Here is a 19,602-nt window from a genome sequence, read left to right as displayed (position 1 = left end):
ATTGACATGTTAATGTGAGAGATTGACATGTTAATGTGAGAGAGATTGACGTGTCAATGTAAGAGATTGACATGTTAATGTAAGAGATTGACATGTTAATGTAAGAGATTGACATGTTAATGTGAGAGATTGACATGTTATTGTGAGAGATTGACGTGTTAATGTGAGAGATTGACATGTTAATGTGAGAGATTGACATGTTAATGTGAGAGAGATTGACATGTTAATGTGAGAGATTGACATGTTAATGTGAGAGATTTACATGTTAATGTGAGAGATTGACATGTTAATGTGAGAGATTGACGTGTTAATGTAAGAGAGATTGACATGTTAATGTGACAGATTGACATGTTAATGTGAGAGATTGACATGTTAATGTGAGAGATTGACATGTTAATGTGAGAGATTGACATGTTAATGTGAGAGATTGACATGTTAATGTGAGAGAGATTGACATGTTAATGTGAGAGAGATTGACATGTTAATGTGAGAGATTGACATGTTAATGTGAGAGAGATTGACATGTTAATGTGAGAGATTGACATGTTAATGTGAGAGATTGACATGTTAATGTGAGAGATTGACATGTTAATGTGAGAGAGATTAGCATGTTAATGTGAGAGATTGACATGTTAATGTGAGAGAGATTGACATGTTAATGTGAGAGATTGACATGTCAATGTGAGAGATTGACATGTTAATGTGAGAGATTGACATGTTAATGTGAGAGATTGACATGTTAATGTGAGAGGTTGACATGTCAATGTGAGAGATTGACATGTCAATGTGAGAGATTGACATGTTAATGTGAGAGATTGACATGTTAATGTAAGAGATTGACATGTCAATGTGAGAGATTGACATGTTAATGTGAGAGATTGACATGTTAATGTAAGAGATTGACATGTTAATGTGAGAGATTGACATGTTAATGTGAGAGAGATTAGCATGTTAATGTGAGACGGTCCCAGCCACCAGAGGTGGCGGTGATCCTGTGCCTGGGCCGCCTCACAGATCTTTAACCTGGCGATGTGCTCAGAGAGTCGGAAATAACAGCTGACATAGGCAGGTAGGATGGAAAGCATCACAGTCAGTTAAGACTTTACTTGGTCAATAACGTCCTTTCAATGATTGCTCAGTTTGTATCCATCTTCTCGGTTGAAGTTGTGTGTGTGTTTATATATCTGGATGGCTTCATGAACAAATCTCTGATAATAGCCCGTCGGTTTGCAGACTACCTTCCTCTTGGAAAAATAAATTTTCGTGTTACTCCCTTCCCATGGGTATCGACAGTTTGCTATAACCTGGCTCACCAGGAGGTGGCCGAGTCAAAGTGTGGACTAATCTTCATCTATCATATAGGTGTTTTGGGTTAGATCGCGTAAATATATAAAATATATACATTTATCGTTAAACCTGCCACCACCGACACAGCCAATTAGTACGTTCTGTTTACGTAACAACCCTTGCTAATTGGCTGTGTCGGGTGGTGGCGAGTTTAATGACACATTCATATATTTACGCGATCTTACCCCCCCAAAAAAACCTGTATTATGGATGCTATTGATAGCGAAAGCCTACGTGTTAAACTAATCTTCATCTGTCCCAACCCCTTCCACGTAGACGTCCAGGTATCATCCATCCCCCTGGCAGCCCCTCAATGTTTCCATCTGTGTGGGATGGAGTGCTGCTCCCCTTCTCGCACGTGTGGGCATTCTCCGATTGCTCAAGCTTCCTCCCCGCGTGCGTAAAAGCGCTCATTCGTCCGGATGAAAACACCTTCAGCCACGCGCGCCCTCCATGTCCACGCATCGCGCAGCGTCGTGCAATGCGGTCGCGTTAAACGGGGTTGGTGGTGCTGGTGCGTGTTGTAGTTGGACGGGGAGCGATGGGGTTCTCTTCCGCAAGGGGCTGTAGCGAGGCCCCTTCCCTGCATTTTGGGCGCGTGTGTTTTGGGAAAACCGACGCACGTATGTATCCATCTTATCAACGCGAGCACTAAAAGACATTCTGAGATGTGTTGGCTTGCCCGAGTGGCAGCCCACGTCCACACTGTGTCCGTCCCAGGAAAGTGACTGTGCACCAGAAACCTCAAATGTGCGCCGTGTGCGTCTTATTTTTAGATACGCTGATGTTGGTGGCCGATCTTGGAAGACGGCGAGCTGGTGATGTCTATCAGGACGGGGCAACGGACGTTGAGGAAACGTCTCAGAAGTGTCGGAGGGAACGGGTGTAGTAGAGCGTGACAGCTAATCGATCTGGTCGGCCATCAATCGTTTCCAAATGTTTGGAGAAATGTTCAAATGTTCACCAGTGAACATTGCTGAAGTGTTGATTGTGTGAACAATACGAGTGATGTCAACGTTTCAGAGAAGGGTGTGAATAAAAGTATGGCTAAAAAAAGTGAGTTACGTTACATTATAAGGTACTGACAATTTCACTTTTTTTTACATTAGGGGCCGTCCATAAATGACGTCATGCAATTTTGGACGATTTTTGACGCCCCCCCCCCCCCAGCTCGTCACACGGCGTCACAAAAAGTCAGACCCCCCCTCAAATATGACGTCACAAAGCTCTGCCCCCCCGCCAAAAAATATATATATAACATGCTTCAAATCGCTGTAAACTATTGTCATTGTAGTGCGTATTTAATGTGGCGCTGCACTCTGTTGTAGGAGAAAACATTTATTAAAAAGTCTAATTGAGTAGAACGTCTCGTCTATATTTATTTAAAGTTGCGCATTTTTATGTGACGTCACATTTCTCAACCCCCCCCCCCCCCTGGTCACACATCGTCACAAATGTCTGACCCCCCCTCCCCCCCTGGGTGCGTGACGTCATTTATGGACGGAGCATATTGGCACAGGACAGGGGAAAGCGGAGACCAATGACGAAATGTACAGTGGACACCCACGGGCCAAAATGTCTCACGATAAGATATTTCTTGTTGTAAAAAATATCTTACAATCAGATATTTCTTATTGTAAAAAATGTCTTACAATAAGATATTTCTTATTGTAATCTTACAGTAAGACACGTTAAACACAATGAGGGACTTTGCGATCACTCCGCGTGACGTCCTACGTGATTGTTTAGTACTGTGCACATTTACACGTCATACTTACACATTTACTTACAACTCCGCAGTGACCACAACATTGGGCTTTGAAGAAGAAGATCCATCAGCCGTCCTTCGTCTCGTTCCTGCCCTTCATGCCTTTTTCTCCCATGCCGTTTCCACTTGACATCGTGTCGAGCAGTGGCTCTTCATCTTGACAGCGGCCTTTCTCCCCTTTGCTTCTCGTTCGTACAAAAAAAGTGACAATGTTAATAAACACATAGAGGTAATAATAGACCGGACCCACACAACAAAAAGTTAGACGTTAATAAAGTCGTAATTAATCGCAGTAACAGTTCTATTTCCGATGGTCTGAAATCCGTTTTAGCTAAAGGTCTAAACTTTGCAGTCACACCTAAACACATACCAGTTAATGATATAATTGCCCAAGTAGACGTTGCTCTCAGGGGCCTGGGTCACATCGATGCAGACGTAGCAAGATCTGAAATCGCTGCAACCCTCAAAAACGCTAAGATGCCAGCTAGCAACCTCAACAAAGATGAGCGTTTTGAATTATATAAATTAAAAAAGAGGAATGATATTGTAGTCCTCTCAGCTGACAAAGGCAATGCTACTGTCATCATGGATAAAATAGAATACAACAACAAAATTAAAGAATTACTCGACGATGGTAGTTATACAAAAATAAAAAGAGATCCCACCAACAGCCTCGTCACACAAACCAACAAAATAATTTCTGATTCAACCGCATTAATTGATCAATCTAAACAGTTTTCGTTGAAACCTTCTGCTGCCAGGCCACCAAGATTATACGGCTTACCAAAAATACATAAAGTAGATACACCCTTTCGTCCCATAGTCTCTACTATCGGCTCCCCCACCTACATAGTAGCTCGTTTTTTGTCTGAAATCCTGTGTCCTTTCACTGGAAAGACCACCTCTGCGGTACAAAATTCTACTCACCTGGTATCGACAATCAAGGGTATTTCCCTGTCCCCAGACGACCTGCTTGTCAGTTTTGATGTAGTTTCCTTATTCACCAAGGTTCCTGTACCTGACACCATTGCAATCATTGAAGACTTAGTTCATCAAGGACTAAACATTGAGGTACCCCCCCTGGTGAGACACTGTTTAACCAATACATACTTCACTTGGAATGGAACTTTCTACAAACAAACTGAGGGCACCCCAATGGGCTCCCCCCTTTCTCCAGTTATAGCTAACATTTTCATGGAGAAATTTGAGACTGACGCCATCCAGACTGCCACTCTGCGCCCAACCTTATGGAAGAGGTACGTGGATGACACTTTTGTCATCTGGCCACATGGCTGGCCTGCTCTAGACCAATTCTTCGACCACATCAATTCCATACACCCAACCATCAGATTTACCATGGAAGTCGAAATAGATGGCAAGATACCTTTTTTGGATGTCCTAATTAAAAAGAGACCTGATGGTTCAATGAGCCACTCTGTCTACAGGAAAGCTACCCATACGGATGCTTATCTGAAACCGGATTCCCACCACCATCCATCACAGAAGAATTATCTCATCAAGACTCTGTATCATAGAGCCCAATGCATATCCGACCAGGAACACATAAGCAGTGAACTCAAGCACGTACACCAAGCTCTTAGGGCTAATGGTTACTCCGACTATACAATCCACAAAGCTATCACTCAAACCATGAAGAAAAACCCTCTTGAGGAGCCTTTCAAAACCATCACTTTACCCTACATTGCTGGGATCACAAAAAAAAAGATCTCCAAAATCTTGAATAAACACAAGATCCAGGTCCGTTTCAACACATTACATAAAATCCGTGATCTGGTTCCGTCTGTAAAAGATGTGATTCCGGACATACAATACCCTGGTGTCTACAAACTAAGTTGCCTCTGTGGTAGTAGTTACATTGGAGAAACCAAACGCCATGTCTCGGACCGCATTCGTGAACACAAAGCAGACCTTAAACACGGTAGGACCAACACCTCGGCCGTGGCAGATCATTGTTCTAATTCAGTAGGCTCACATGCCATTGACTTTTCCAAGACAGAGGTTCTTTGTAAGCCATCTGGCTTCCATGAGAGATTCGTTCATGAGGCTATCCACATATACAAGCACAGAGACAATTTCAACCAAGAAGATGGATTCTATCTTAGCAATCATTGGAAAGATTTGATAAACCATTTCAGGTCTTAATTGATTGTTCACGCTTACAGTGGCTTTCAGACAGCATACATTATAAAAAATTTCGTCTCCCCCCTCCTCTTTTCAGAATATAGATGGACTAGTCCTGGGCAAAACTGCCAAATCGTTGCGCGTGGCGCTAACGTTTTTTTATAAATAAATAAATGCGCCGTTTAAAAATAAATGTATGCGAACCAACACACCTGAAGACGACCGTTTGAGTTATGGTCGAAACGTCGTGAGAATTTTTTATTGTTTTATATATATTTTATTATTTTTTTGTTTCTCTTCAACGTGACTTTACCGAAAAAACTAAGAATATGAATTACTGCAGTCACGAAAGCTTTAAATCAAAATTTAATGCATATATTATCATAGTATGTTTTTTTGTTTGCATTTTGACTGCAGGCATTGTGGTTAATGCAGACATGAATCCTTGTAAAAAGGTTTCAGTTTTGTTGCCAGAATTAAGGGAAAAACCCCTATTATTACATTTTGGTGCTGGCAAAAGGAGGTCCAATGATGAAGAAACACATCGAGGGTTTGATGAAACAAAGTCGTGGTGTTTACGTGCCCGTGGTTAATCTGCGTTTTCGATTATTTATCTTCGAGAACAATCTGGCCATGTCTCGCACCGCCAGAAAGGAGCATCTCGCACCCCCAGGGGTCGCGTTCACCCCAGGTTAAGAAGCGTCACTCCTGTAGACACTCTGCCAGTCCCATCGATCTCCCATGACCGGTCTCGACAACGAGGCTGGAGGGGCACCGATGTTGATTGAAGCCACCCGGGTCGTGATCTTCCTCCACATTGCCCCCCACACCGTCTTCATCACACTCACAGATCGGCTGTCTGGTGGCTCAAGGCCGTTGGGCTCTTGGAACGTTCTGAATGCGAGTCCTCCTTGGACGCCCTGTTGTTGTTGTTGTTGTTTCTCTTCTTCTTCTTGATCTCTCAACGGTGCCAGACACGTTGCGGGAGCAACAACGGGCCTCACTCAAACAAATTGCGGGCCCCCACGATGGACTTGCGTGGTTGTTGTTGTTGTCGCTAACGAATACGGGGGAGCTCTACGTGTTATTCTGCCCTGGGAATCTCAGGAACCTAAATTAAACTATCTATTTTAAAAACTAAAGACTTAGCGTTGTGGTGGGTTGCGGCCAGTTTGGGAAACTCTGCATTAAGTCGAATTATGAGCAAACTGTCGCTTGCTTGTCGGCCCTAAGCTCAGTCTTCGAATTAAAGTTTAAGATCTCAGTGTGCATCCGCGTGTGGTACACGTGTTCTACGTGACGCAGGCGGCATTCATCACTTAGCGTGTCAATTGGGACGTGTTCAACAATCATCGGGCGCGTGCAGCGTCGAACGAATTGATTTTTGTATTTGAATGGGAGGCGTGATTATTGGTAAAAGCGTGGCGGTGAGTCGTGAGGGCCGGAGTTTGAGAAAGCCTGCGTTGAGTCAATTTCATTCATAATGGCTGAAAGTAAGTGTGAACTATATCAACAAATTAAAAAAAACTACACACACACCAGTGGGAAGCTCAGCTAAACCAGTGTAGAGGATGAGCAAAATAATAATTAAAAAAAGTTGTATTTTACCAGGTAAGGTCCACTGAGCTGTATTGCTATGTTTCATAAGCGACCTGGCTATCAGAAATGATTGCTCAATGGAGTGTTATATCACATCATCACGACCCATGGGCAGATATCACATTTCGTCATTTGTTTCCACTTGCCTCTGTCCTGTGCCAATATGCACAATCTCTTAAGTCGTCGTCGTTGTCAAGACGTTCTCTGTGAGGTCTTCCTCTACTTTCCGGTTCCTGCCATTTTCCCAAACAACAACAACAACACTTTTACATTCATAACAGACAAATACTCTAAACGCATCTTTCTAAAGGTGGAGGGGAAACCCGGAAGAAGACCCAGGGAAAAATCCACGCGACCACGGGGAGAGAGACACACGTAAAACTCCAAATATACAGGCGTCAGGATCGAACCTATGATCTCCTGCATACCTGCGAGGTAGTTAACATCTCGCCACCTCTGGGCAGCCCCTGTTGCCTTGTAGGGTCGATATGCGATGGGTCTATTGATCTAAAGACGTGCCCGAAGAACTGCAGGTTTCCTAAAACTTATGGTGGCCGGGAGACATTCTGTCCGTTCTCACTGGGTGGTGAATCAAACTGCTCAACCACACTTTGACTATTCACAATGAAGATTCTTAGTTTGTTCATTTAACAGCGAAACGTCGCAGTGCTCAAACTGTAAATGTTGTGGGTTCACTCTCCAACACACCGGTGTGCTGGAGTAGCTAAAAATTGGCGCATTCTGTTTACGTGACAAACCTTCCTGTTTGTTTGTGTCGGGTGATGGAGGGTTAAACGAGACATTTATATCATGGGACCTCCTTTGCCAGTACCAACATATGATAATAGGTTTTTTCCCTTTTTTCTGGCAACAAAACAGCTGCGTTACGATGTTGAAACACCAAACTAAAACCTTTTACAAGGAATCATGTCTGCATCAACCACAATACTTGTGGTCAGAATGCAAACAAAAAAGACACCGATAATATATTGGCATTGTCTTTGAAACTGACTGGCCTTTCGGCGTCCTCTGATCTAACACCATTTTGAGACGAGGCTCAAAAGAAAGCTGTCTCTGGTGTGGACCAATCAGTTTCGAGGACATCAGAGTATGTGTTTTGTTTGCATTCTGACCACAAGTATTGTGGTTAATGCAGACATGATTCCTTGTAAAAGGTTTCAGTTTGGTGTTTTAACATCTTAACACAGCTGTTTTGTTGCCAGAAAAAAGGGGAAAACCTTTTTGACACATTTACGCGATCTAATTCAAAAACACCCCTTTATTATTAATAATAAGATTGGTCGCGAAAGCCTACTAACATCTTCTTTGGTTCTTTCGGTAAAGTCACGTAGAATGAGAATAAAATAATAAAATAACACAATAAAATTCTCACGACGTTTCGGCCACAACACAAGTGGCCTTCTTCAGGTGAAAGGAACAAACCTGTCGGGACGACTTTTATTTTATTATTTTATTATTTTATTCTCATTCTACGTGACTTTACCGAAAGAACCAAAGAAGATGAATCCTTGCAGTCACGAAAGCTTTAAATCGAAACCTACTAACGTGTTAAATTCAAATTCTACTACTACAGCGCTGCACTTCGCAGCTGTTCCAGACTTTCCCCTCGTTGCGATGAGGTCTTTAGGGCAGCCTTGTAGAAGCCCTATCACAGCAGCCCCTGGTCCCATGCAAAACTGCTGGGCTCACGTCGGACACCTCCCTCCTGCATCCGCCTCGTGGGTTAAAGGTTCGACCCTGGGCCTACGAATACAACGCAGTGCGAGGCGCAAATCTCATCGCACATTCTGGGATGCGGTTGGGAACTTTCACTCTTAGCGAATCGCTCCGTAACGAAACTGCGGCGGCGGCGGCGCACGGGCAAGCAGTGGTCTATAATTAGAGTCGTGTTTGTGTTAGCGAGAGGCTCTGGGGAGCACACAGGAACTCCGTGGCTACAATTGGCCATTAAAACGCACGAGGGCTCTTTGTTGGTGGAACAGTTCATCTGTAATTGCACGTCATTACTCTCCTTTATTCGCAAGTGCCATTGGCCACGTTGCCGCGGTAATTATGATGATGATTATTTTGGTAAACAAAATGCTGGAGATATAAAGCTGATGTTGTCATTTTCTACGACTGTATTGCATTGTATTGGGATGAGTGACACAAATTAAAAGTTCACAGTCCATGTTGATAGTCCTATAACAATGATCTGGATGCTATTCTCCCCCCCCCCCCCACCCTGCTTTTTAAACATTTATTTAGTTTAAATAAATACCTTTGAGAAAAGCGCAATGTTCTAAAATCCAATAATTACTTAAAATGTTTGCTTTTACAAAAAAGATCAATGGAAAGAAACAATTGTTTATATTTATCTCATTGCGTTTAAATTACAAAGTGCGTTCATTATTTTCTTTGAAAAATGTGGATTGCAATTATCATCGGTTTACTTAAGAAACACGAAACAGTTCACACTCGGCCCATGCTGATTATACGAATATGCAACATGCCAGCTGGCACCAGCACGCGAGATGATTCCATCGCTCCATCTCGTCTTGCGTCAGCCACCGACCCCTTCTAGTGACGCGTCCTGCCCAGGTCCTTTGAAACGTCTCAACGGTTGGGATGTATCTTTGTGTCTATCGATAATGTCTTTAACTTGTAAGGCGCCACGCAGAGGGGCGAGGAGGAACCACAGACAGGCGGGAAGGCAGGAACCAGGCGGTGAGCCAGCGCAACCAACAAACGGTTCAAGATCTGCGGTCCTCTCTCTATATGTTCAGTTTTTTTTATTGTATTTTACCAGGTAAGGCCCACGGAGCTATTGAGCTATTTTCAGAAGCAATCCGGCTAATCATGTGTAATTTAATAGCAGCCCAATGCTCTGAATGCAGAGGGAAATGGCAAATGACCCGGAGAAAAATCCACGCGACCGCGGGGAGAGAGACACGCAAACTCCAAATATACAGCAGCAGCAGCAGGCGTCGTCAGCGTCGTGGTCGGGATCGAACCCACGACCTCCTTCATACCAGGCGAGGGAGTTAACATCTCCTAGCCACCTCGGCACCCCTTCATTCTTCCTTTCCTTTACGTGGAAGGAAACCAGAACACCCGTGGTAAACAAACGCATGCGAGGGGGCAACACTCTATCCCATACACGTGGAGTCCGCATTTGCTGTTCCGCATTCTCCCGGCAAAGCCGGGGTACGGCACCTCGACCGGCCACGTGATGTGCCGTGCCGACCGTCATAGGGTGCTCGCTGACAGCACTTGCCCCGACAGCCTGTTAAGGCTACACGGGGGATCTTTGTCTATGTGCCATCTTTGTCGTGCATTCGTTTTCTCTCAGGCCCTTGAGAATATTCAGTTTATTTTATTTTTCAATGTATTTATTTTGGTATAGCCCTGTGAGCCATTCGGCTCTTGAATCGGGTGCAACCACAACAAACATAAACAAGAACACGAACAAGAATGTGATTTCAGCGTGCAGTCGCTCTGGAGATCAGTGATCGATGGCCGGCGAGTGGTGTTGATTTTGTGTGCGTTTCATAACAAGACGCTCGTAAATCCGAATTGAATTACATTTGCTTATAAAATTGGATCTTTTTTTTGCAATGTCAAAGTATGAAAAAATAAGACTAGCTTTTACCCTTTCTGGCAATACAACAGGTGTGTTAAGATGCTGAAACACCAAATAGACACCTTTTGCAAGGAATCAAGTCTGCAATAACCACACGTTCTTTGTGGTGAACATGCAGACAAAACATGCTCTGATAATAATATATGCTGATAATAATATATGCATTGTATTTTGGCGTTCTCTGGTCTGATACTGGTGAGTTTTAAGCCCTATGAAGGCTGTCTGGTGTAGACCAATCAGTTTCAAGGACAATGCATCGCTTTTACATTATGAGACCTCCTTTGCCAGAAACAAGATATAGGAATAGGTTTTACCCTTTTAACTGGCACAAAAACTGACACCTTTATTCAAGGCATCCTGTTTGCAATAACCACAACACAAGCAGTCAAAATGCAAACAAAAAAGACAACTCTGATAATAATATGCACTGTCCTTGAATTTGATTGGTCCACACCCGAGACAGCTTTTCTTAGAGCCTAGTCTCCAATGGTGTTGCAAACATGATGCCTTGAATAAAGGTGTCAGTTTTTGTGCCAGTTAAAAGGGTAAAACCTATTCCTATATCTTGTTTCTGGCAAAGGAGGTCTCATAATGTAAATGCTCACCCCGAGCCCTCAATACTCTGATAGTGCGCTGTTTTTGAGTTGTACGCCTTTTGGCGTCTTTTGGTCCAACACCAATGGAGACTAGGCTCTAACAAAAGCTGTCTCGGGTGTGGACCAATCAAATTCAAGGACAGTGCTAATATTATTATCAGAGTTGTCTTTTTTGTTTGCATTTTGACTGCTTTTGTTGTGGCTATTGCAAACATGATGCCTTGAATAAAGGTGTCAGTTTTTGTGCCAGTTAAAAGGGTAAAACCTATTCCCAATGCATAGCTTATCAGAGCACGTTTTGTTTGCAAGTTCGCAAGTGCTGTGTGTGGTCAATGCAGTAACTTGATCTCTCGCAAAATGTTTCTATCTGGTGTTTGAACATCCCAACACCTCCTGCTTTATTGCCTCGTCTTATTTGTCTGCTAATGTTTATCACCGAGCTCTTGTGCATAACGCAAAGCATGCCAACAGTCCGTTTGTGGATTTTGTTTGGCAGGATGGTGGCATTTTTGTTGGTGGTTCTTGTTGTCGTTGTTGTTGAGGAATCTATGACGATTTCTTTGAAGTTGAAGGGCGGCGGTGGCGGCGGCGGCGGGGGGCTAAAAGAATGGGTCTCTCTTTTGAGATTAGAAATCGTTTAAAATCGTGGAGTGAGAAATGGTGCCCCCCCCCCCCTCCTTTCACGTCAGCGACCACACTGACCTCGTGTGAATCATTCCATATCGGGGGGCGGGAGCGGTGAATCAAACGCCCTTTCTTTGATTAGCAGTAAGTTCCAAACTGGAAGTGCATGGCTTGGGAATAAACTACGAATCTCATTGTTGATCTACTGGCTTGAGACGGAGTAAATTGCTGGGTGTTAGTAATGATATTACACAGCCCTTTGTCAAACCCACCCCTGGATGAAGAAGGCTTTTGAAGGCAAAATACCAACAACAACGACCACAACAACAACAATAACAGAAGTTGTCTCGAGAATAAGTCGCGGTGTCGATCACGTGACTGTAACATTGGTGTTGGTGATTCTGGTGCCGTCTGCTCGGGATTCGTCAATTTAAGGGATTGCTTGTGTTGCCATCGAAACGTCGTGATTTATTATTTTATTTTTCTATCTACGTGGACTTTACCGAAAGAGCCAAAGACTATGAATTCCTGCAGTCACGAAAGCTTCAAGTCAAGATCCAGGGTAGGGGGTGCATCTCGCGTTGACCACCAGCGGTTAGCGCTACGAACCCGGCGACCCGAGTTCGATTCCTGCTCACGGCCAGCACCATCGACGGGTATCTGAAACCGGTCCTGGGCATCCCCAAGGTCAACTCAGCCTCTGGGGAGACAAAGGCGGCCGGGCGAGAGTGCTGGTTGCCACGCGCGTCCCATTCCGACCTTCGCGGCTTGTTGCTCGCAAACAGAACTTGCCCTGACAGTGTACTTAGACTGCACGGGGGATTCTTTGTTTTTCTGTGCACATTCCCAGATTTGTCTACAGCAGTAACGATAGCAGGCGCAGGTGCGGTGATGCTTCCTCCTGCTCCCTGGAGGGCCCTACAATAATCCTGCAGCAGGCGGGTTTTGCTGAGCGTCGGGAGCGCGATGTCTTCTTGGATGTTGTCTCGAGTCGTGGGTACGTGCGTAGACATTTGACAAGATCCCCACACTGATTTCCTTGTTTCCTGGTGGAGGTGGCCCTGACACTTGGGACTTCTTGGGGTTGTTCTTCCCCTCGCCCGCCTCCCCGATATGTTGTTGTGTGTGGTGTGTTGTGTGTGGTGTGTTGTGTGTGTTGTGTGTGTGTTGTGTGTTGTGTGTGGTGTGTGTGGTGTGCGTGTTGTGTGTGGTGTGTGTTGTGTGTGGTGTGTTGTGTGTGTGTTGTGTGTGGTGTGTGTGTGTAGTGTGTGCGTGTTGTGTGTGTTGTGTGTGGTGTGCGTGTTGTGTGTGTTGTGTGTGGTGTGTGTTGTGTGTGTGTTGTGTGTGGTGTGCGTGTTGTGTGTGGTGTTTATTGTGTGTGGTATGTGTGATGCGTGTGTGTGTGTTGTGTGTGTTGTGTGTGGTGTGCGTGTTATGTGTGGTGTGTGTGTTGTGTGTGGTGTGTGTGTTGTGTGTGGTGTGTGTTGTGTGTGTGTTGTGTGTGGTGTGTGTGCGTGTTGTGTGTGGTGTGTGTGTTGTGTGTGTGTGGTGTGTATGTGTTGTGTGTGGTGTGTGTAGAGTGTTGTGTGTGTGTTGTGTGTGGTGTGTTGTGTGGTGTGTGGTGTGTTGTGTTGTGTGTGTTGTGTGTGTGTTATGTGTGTTGTGTGTGGTGTGTGTTGTGTGTGTGTGTGTTGTGTGTGGTGTGTGTTGTGTGTGTTGTGGGTGTGTGTGTTGTGTGTGTGTGTTGTGTGGTGTGTGGTGTGTTGTGTTGTGTGTGTTGTGTGTGTGTTATGTGTGTTGTGTGTGGTGTGTGTTGTGTGTGTGTGTGTTGTGTGTGGTGTGTGTTGTGTGTGTTGTGTGGTGTGTGGTGTGTTGTGTTGTGTGTGTTGTGTGTGTGTTATGTGTGTTGTGTGTGGTGTGTGTTGTGTGTGTGTGTGTTGTGTGTGGTGTGTGTTGTGTGTGTTGTGGGTGTGTGTGTTGTGTGTGTGTGTTGTGTGTGTGTGTTGTGTGTGTGTGGTGTGTGTTGTGTGTGTGTGTTGTGGGTGTGTGTGTTGTGTGTGGTGTGTGTGTGTGTTGTGTGTGGTGTTTGTGTGTGGTGTGTGTGTTGTGTGTGGTGTGTTGTGTTGTGCGTGTGTTGTGTGTGTGTTATGTGTGTTGTGTGTGGTGTGCGTTGTGTGTGGTGTGTGTGTGTTGTGTGTGTGTGTGTTGTGTGTGGTTTGCGTGTTGTGTGTGGTGTGTTGTGTGTGTGTTGTGTGTGGTGTGTGTAGTGTGTTGTGTGTGTGTGTTGTGTGTGGTGTGTTGTGTGTGTGTTATGTGTGTTGTGTGTGGTGTGTGTTGTGTGTGTGTTGTGTGTGGTGTGTTGTGTTGTGTGTTGTGTGTGGTGTGTGTGTTGTGTGTGGTGTGTGTGTTGTGTGTGGTGTGCGTGTTGTGTGTGGTGTGTTGTGTGGTGTGTTGTGTGGTGTGTGTTGTGCGTGGTGTGTTGTGTGTGGTGCGTGTTGTGTGTGTTGTGTGTGTGTTATGTGTGTTGTGTGTGGTGTGTGTGCGTGTTGTGTGTGGTGTGCGTGTTGTGTGTGGTGTGTGTGTTGTGTGTGTTGTGTGTTGTGTGGTGTGTGTGTTGTGTGTGTGTTGTATGTGGTGTGTGTGCGTGTTGTGTGTGGTGTGCGTGTTGTGTGTGATGTGTGTAGTGTGTTGTGTGTGGTGTGTGTGTTGTGTGTGGTGTGTTGTGTGGTGTGTGTGTTGTGTGTGGTGTGTGTGTGTGGTGTGTGTGGTGTGTGTGCGTGTTGTGTGTGGTGTGCGTGTTGTGTGTGGTGTGTGTGTTGTGTGTGTTGTGTTGTGTGTCAAGAGGCGGCCCGCAATAATTTCATTATTTATTTTTCGGGGTGAAAGCTGACAGTTGCCGCGACTTGTCGCGGGCGGAGTCGCACACAGCCGCAGCAGCAGCAGGCATCCGCTCGGTGTTATTCCGGGATCCTTTTGTTTCAGAGCTCCGGCATTATTGGTGGTCCCACCAAGGAGGTGCTGGGTTTTTTGACTTCCCACCAGGACAGGGGGCAGGGGGTTGTACACGGCTCGACGGGGCTGGCCGGCTTGCTGGCTGCTAGGAGGAGGAGGAGGTCCTGCAGCAGGATTCTGTGTGATTTAGTCACGAGATAAGGACCCAGCTTTTTATTTACACAAACAGGAAAGACGCACTTCCCACACACACCCCCCCCCCCCCCACTCCCCCACGCCACGCCGTTGATCCACGGACGACATCGGGGCAGGCTTCTAAGGCGCGACTCTTAAATTCGCCAGACGCAGGACGGATCGGACAGTGGTGGGGAACTTGTAGGGAGCAGCCGGGGTTGCCTGGGCAGGTCGCGGTTTGTTCGCCAGCGCTTTGATCGTGGCCGAGACACAGGTAGCCAGCGAGCAGGGAGAGCGCGTTACAACAGCAAGAACAACGATTGCATGCGGCGAGGGAGACGAACGGCGACATTAATGCCTGGCCAACTGCAGATATTCGTGTCCCAGAAATTGCCCAGTTTTGGAAAGGCGGAGAAGTGTGTCAAGATGGCTTTGGGAGGACCGCGCAATTACAAGGTTCGTTACGACCGCAGTTTGCACTTTGGGGCAGGTTTGTTCTGCATGCGGAGACAAATCCGAGTGGTAAATGCCAGGGCACGTGTGCGCGGTGCGTGTAGTCTTGGTTCGAATGAACGTTCATTCTGTTGTTAGATATGCGATGTGTAGGTCTGTGTGTGACACCTGTGTTACAGAAAAAAGTCACGTAGGAAGAGAGGTGTTGCCACGGTGGCTAGGAGATGTTAACTACCTCGCCCGGTATACAGGAGGTCCTGGGTTCGATCCCGACCCTTACGCCTGCTGCTGCATATTTGGAGTGTGCGTGTCTTTATTTCCGTGGTCGTGTGCATTTTTTCCTCGGGTCCTCCGTTTTTTTCCCTCCACATTTTAAAACGTGCGTTTAGACTATTTGACTGCTATACATTTTCACCCGATAAGCCGCTATGCTGAGCCATCATTTGTGACGGCCTGGTTCGCTTCTGGTTCGCTTCTGAAAACGAGCCATAGAGCCCAGTGGGCCTTATCTGGTAAAATGAAAATAGTTTTTTTTGTATCATTTATTTGCATCACTTTTTTGTTGTTGCTCTGAACCGCACTTCCCGTTTGGCCGTCGATTCTCGTGTTTGGTTGAACAATTACGACGTTACTGCTGCACCCACTGGTCCTGGTGTTTTACTCGAAGGGCTCCGTGTCGATGTGAACGTGTTTGTTACCCCGGGGGGTCATCGCAGTTGCGAGGAGAGAACGCCGACGCCTCTAACCGCTGTTTTTTCTTTATATGACTTCTCTTTCATGATGTCCTTTCGGAGAGACACCTGATAACAGACAGCGAGACTATGAATTATATTTTTGAATGTCATTTATTCCATTTTAAGGCCACTTAAAATCCAATGAAACCTGCAGATAGGACAACTCAATGTACGCATGTTACAGCCACTTTATCAACACACTGCCAACGTGTGCGTCATGGGGGTTATTGACCATACCTCACCGCGCCGGTCAGTGCTAGTTGGTGAAAGCGAGGAGCATAGACGCGGGGCGGGGGGGGGGGTGTCACAGAAGTGCAGTACAACAATAGATTTTGCTGCAAACTGTCGCCTGCTGATAACCACAAATCCTTCGCAGCCTATACACAACCTGCGGCACATGTTGGTCGCCCATCCGAGTAGCGATCAAAGGCCACGCATTGCTGAGCTCTTGACGTGAATTTCGCCATGGGCAGGAGAACTCAACGGATACTGGGAAACAGAGTCCAGAGGGAAGTGTGATGTGGGTGGAAATGGAGCCGAACACTAAGCGGGGGAAAATGAGGACTCTGGATCAGAAAGAGTTCCAATTCCTCTCTGTACACGTAAGCCACGGTTGCATGTGTGAATGTTGAACGTCTTTCGCACCGTGCGTAGCCAACCGTACGAATCGGAGGTGTGCGGGTTGGCTACGTACGGTGCGAAAGAAGTTTAATGTACGTACGTTGCAGCGCAGAGGGCGTAATGACACAAGGCTGGGCACATAATCACATAATCTGGCGGATATGATGTGGCACAGAGTCACGAAGGCTGATGACTCAAGCTCAGTCTCTGTTGAATACTGTGAGCATATTTAAATGGAAAGTATGGCTACGCTGTACTGTATTTAATGTATACTATAATGTATACTATACATTAAATGCATGAATGGGTTTTAGTCAGATAATAAAACGTATGATGAATGTTGAACTTCTTTCGCACCGTACGTAGCCAGCCGTGCTCATCGGAGGTGGTATTATTAAATTACTTTATATATGTTATTTGGGTCTTTCGGTAAAGTCACGTAGATAGGTTCAAAGAAAATAGCAAAAAAACTACGACGTTTCGATCGCAAAAATATATATATTTTGTTATGTTTTTTTTAACCTATCTACGTGACTTTACCGAAAGACCCAAAGAATATTAATTCCTGCAGTCACAAAAGCTTGAAGTCAAGATTTACTTTATATATGCACTTGATTATGTCATTGGTAGAGGTGGCTCAGCTGCATTAGGTATCACAGCAGTCGCTGAGAACCTGGGTTCAAGTGTGGCCAACGACCCGTGATTAAATCACGACCCGTGATTTAAACCACGACCCGTGATTTAAACCACGACCCGTGATTAAACCACGACCCGTGATTAAATCACGACCCGTGATTTAAACCACGACCCGTGATTTAAACCACGACCCGTGATTTAAACCACGACCCGTGATTAAATCACGACCCGTGATTTAAACCACGACCCGTGATTTAAACCACGACCCGTGATTTAACCACGACAGCTCATCAAGTGGAGGGTGTTGGTGGCCTCTCCCAGAAACTGCAACAACTAAAAAGGGCCAGTTCTGAGAAATGAAACTTTTGGCTTGACTGACACGTAACACAGAGTTCTCTTCTGGGTATTTATAAAACAATATTTCCTCCTTGTGTGGCTAAAAGATGGTGATTTAAAGTGACATTGTGTAGTTCAGTGATGTCATCTTCCTGCACAATTCTCTAATGCAGTGTGACAACACTGCTGTTTGAAAACTTCGAAATGGAAATTTGTGCATTCTCATCGGGTGAAACCGATAGCAAAAGTGGAATGTAATTTGTCAATGAAAATAATACATTAATGTATTTGATTAGCACATCATGCAATGAATTTTACAGAAGACGAACATCGATGCGGGGTTTAGGTACGGCATACTAAAGTGGATGGATATTCTGAAACATTTGAAAATTAGCAAAACCATTTGAGACCAAAATTAAATCAAAGTAAATAAGACAAATAAGAGGCCAAGTATTGCGGAGGTCATCTATTTAAATAGCTTTTTTGTTGAAATGGTTTTAGAAAAAAATATTTAAAGAAAGCTGTGGCTTTTATCATCACAAACTATGATGGGATGTAACATTTATAAGTCAAGGATAAGTAATGTCCCACTGCATTTTAACAGCAGCATGAAACGTCACGCTGAAGATGCGTTAAATGTGTGGATGCGGACGGGTGCCGCGGGCTTAGCTGTCACCTTTAAAGTGGCTTAACCCCACGCATGTTTATACGTTTTCTTCTAAACGTGGGCCTGAGGCAATAAACCAACTTTCTAATTCTAATTCATGTGAGACCACTCATGCAAACGGTGTTTTTCATGTCTCTCGGAACGGAGCCAGCCAGGTGGCTCCATGGTAGAGCTAGCGGCTCGCAATTGGGAACGTTGGCGAGTTCAACATCTGGTTTGAAGATTGACTCAGCCAATCACCGCTCGGGGGTCGATGACGAACCGCTGCGGGAAGAAGTCGACAGCGTTTTTCCGCTGGATCGACTCGCCGACCTTCGTAGAGGAACGTGGAATTTCCGCCACTTGCTCACGAGCTGTACAAGGGGAAGGAGGCCACGCGTGTTTCAATGCTCATTTGAGCAGGGACCCATTTTGACTCTGATGGAGCGGAAACTCGTGCCATTTTTGGTGAAGTAATGTCCCCTGGGTGTGCGCGGCACACACCGGCAAGGATAGTTGGGGCGAGGCGGGGGATTGGCGTACTGCGAGAGCCTCAACTGGCTTAGGCCACGGGATGACCGGTAGGAGATCACGGTTCCGAAGCTGCGATCGCAACCCATCTGTGTAGGTTTGTTGCGTGTGTTATCCCATCATCTAAAGCGCGGGTTTCATCTGGGTGCCCTGGCTTCCTCCCACGTGTGCACAAAAAACAGAAACCTCATTAAGCGGGAGCCGGATAAACATTGCAATGCAGAAATTGCCTGCAAAAATGAAAATGGTCTTGACACTCAGTGATATTTTCTGGAAGAAATGAAGGACCACTTTTAATTGGCTATTGGGCAACTGAGTTGTTCCACATCGTGAATTCTCACGCACTGGCGACTCAGAACGTCTCAGTATTGCTGAATTGGACTTCAAAGAGGCATGAAGCGGTTCACTCCGTAGGTGACACTGAAGTCAGATACACTGAAGTAGGAGACACTGAAGTAGTAGACACTGAAGTAGGAGACACTGAAGTAGTAGACACTGAAGTAGGAGACACTGAAGTCAGAGACACTGAAGTCAGAGACACTGAAGTCAGAGACACTGAAGTAGGAGACACTGAAGTAGGAGACACTGAAGTAGGTGACACTGAAGTAGGTGACACTGAAGTAGGAGACACTGAAGTCAGAGACACTGAAGTCAGAGACACTGAAGTCAGAGACACTGAAGTAGGAGACACTGAAGTAGGAGACACTGAAGTAGGAGACACTGAAGTCAGAGACACTGAAGTAGGAGACACTGAAGTCAGAGACACTGAAGTCAGAGACACTGAAGTAGTAGACACTGAA

The 19,602-nt window shown here is 45.4% G+C and overlaps 1 protein-coding gene across 3 annotated transcripts in view; it reads left to right on the top strand.

Moving 5' to 3' along the window:
* The first annotated feature begins 14,691 nt into the window (after nt 1–14,691).
* The window catches only part of LOC116949754 (BAI1-associated protein 3-like), a 55,096-nt gene continuing 50,185 nt past the window's right edge, over nt 14,692–19,602 (top strand). Inside the window, exon 1 of one of the 3 annotated variants that reach the window (XM_032967389.2) lies at nt 14,692–15,301. In XM_032967389.2, coding sequence (XP_032823280.1) covers nt 15,170–15,301 — 132 coding nt within the window. In that variant the 5' untranslated portion in view covers nt 14,692–15,169. The remainder of the gene's footprint in view (nt 15,302–19,602) is intronic. The other 2 variants (XM_032967388.2, XM_032967390.2) reach the window with 2 other exon arrangements.

This window comes from Petromyzon marinus, chromosome 37 (assembly GCF_048934315.1).
Source record: "Petromyzon marinus isolate PM22_M1 ecotype Great Lakes invasive population chromosome 37, UKy_Petmar_22M1.pri1.0, whole genome shotgun sequence".
Classification (NCBI taxonomy): domain Eukaryota; kingdom Metazoa; phylum Chordata; class Hyperoartia; order Petromyzontiformes; family Petromyzontidae; genus Petromyzon; species Petromyzon marinus.
This window is presented reverse-complemented; position numbering and strand designations above follow the sequence as displayed.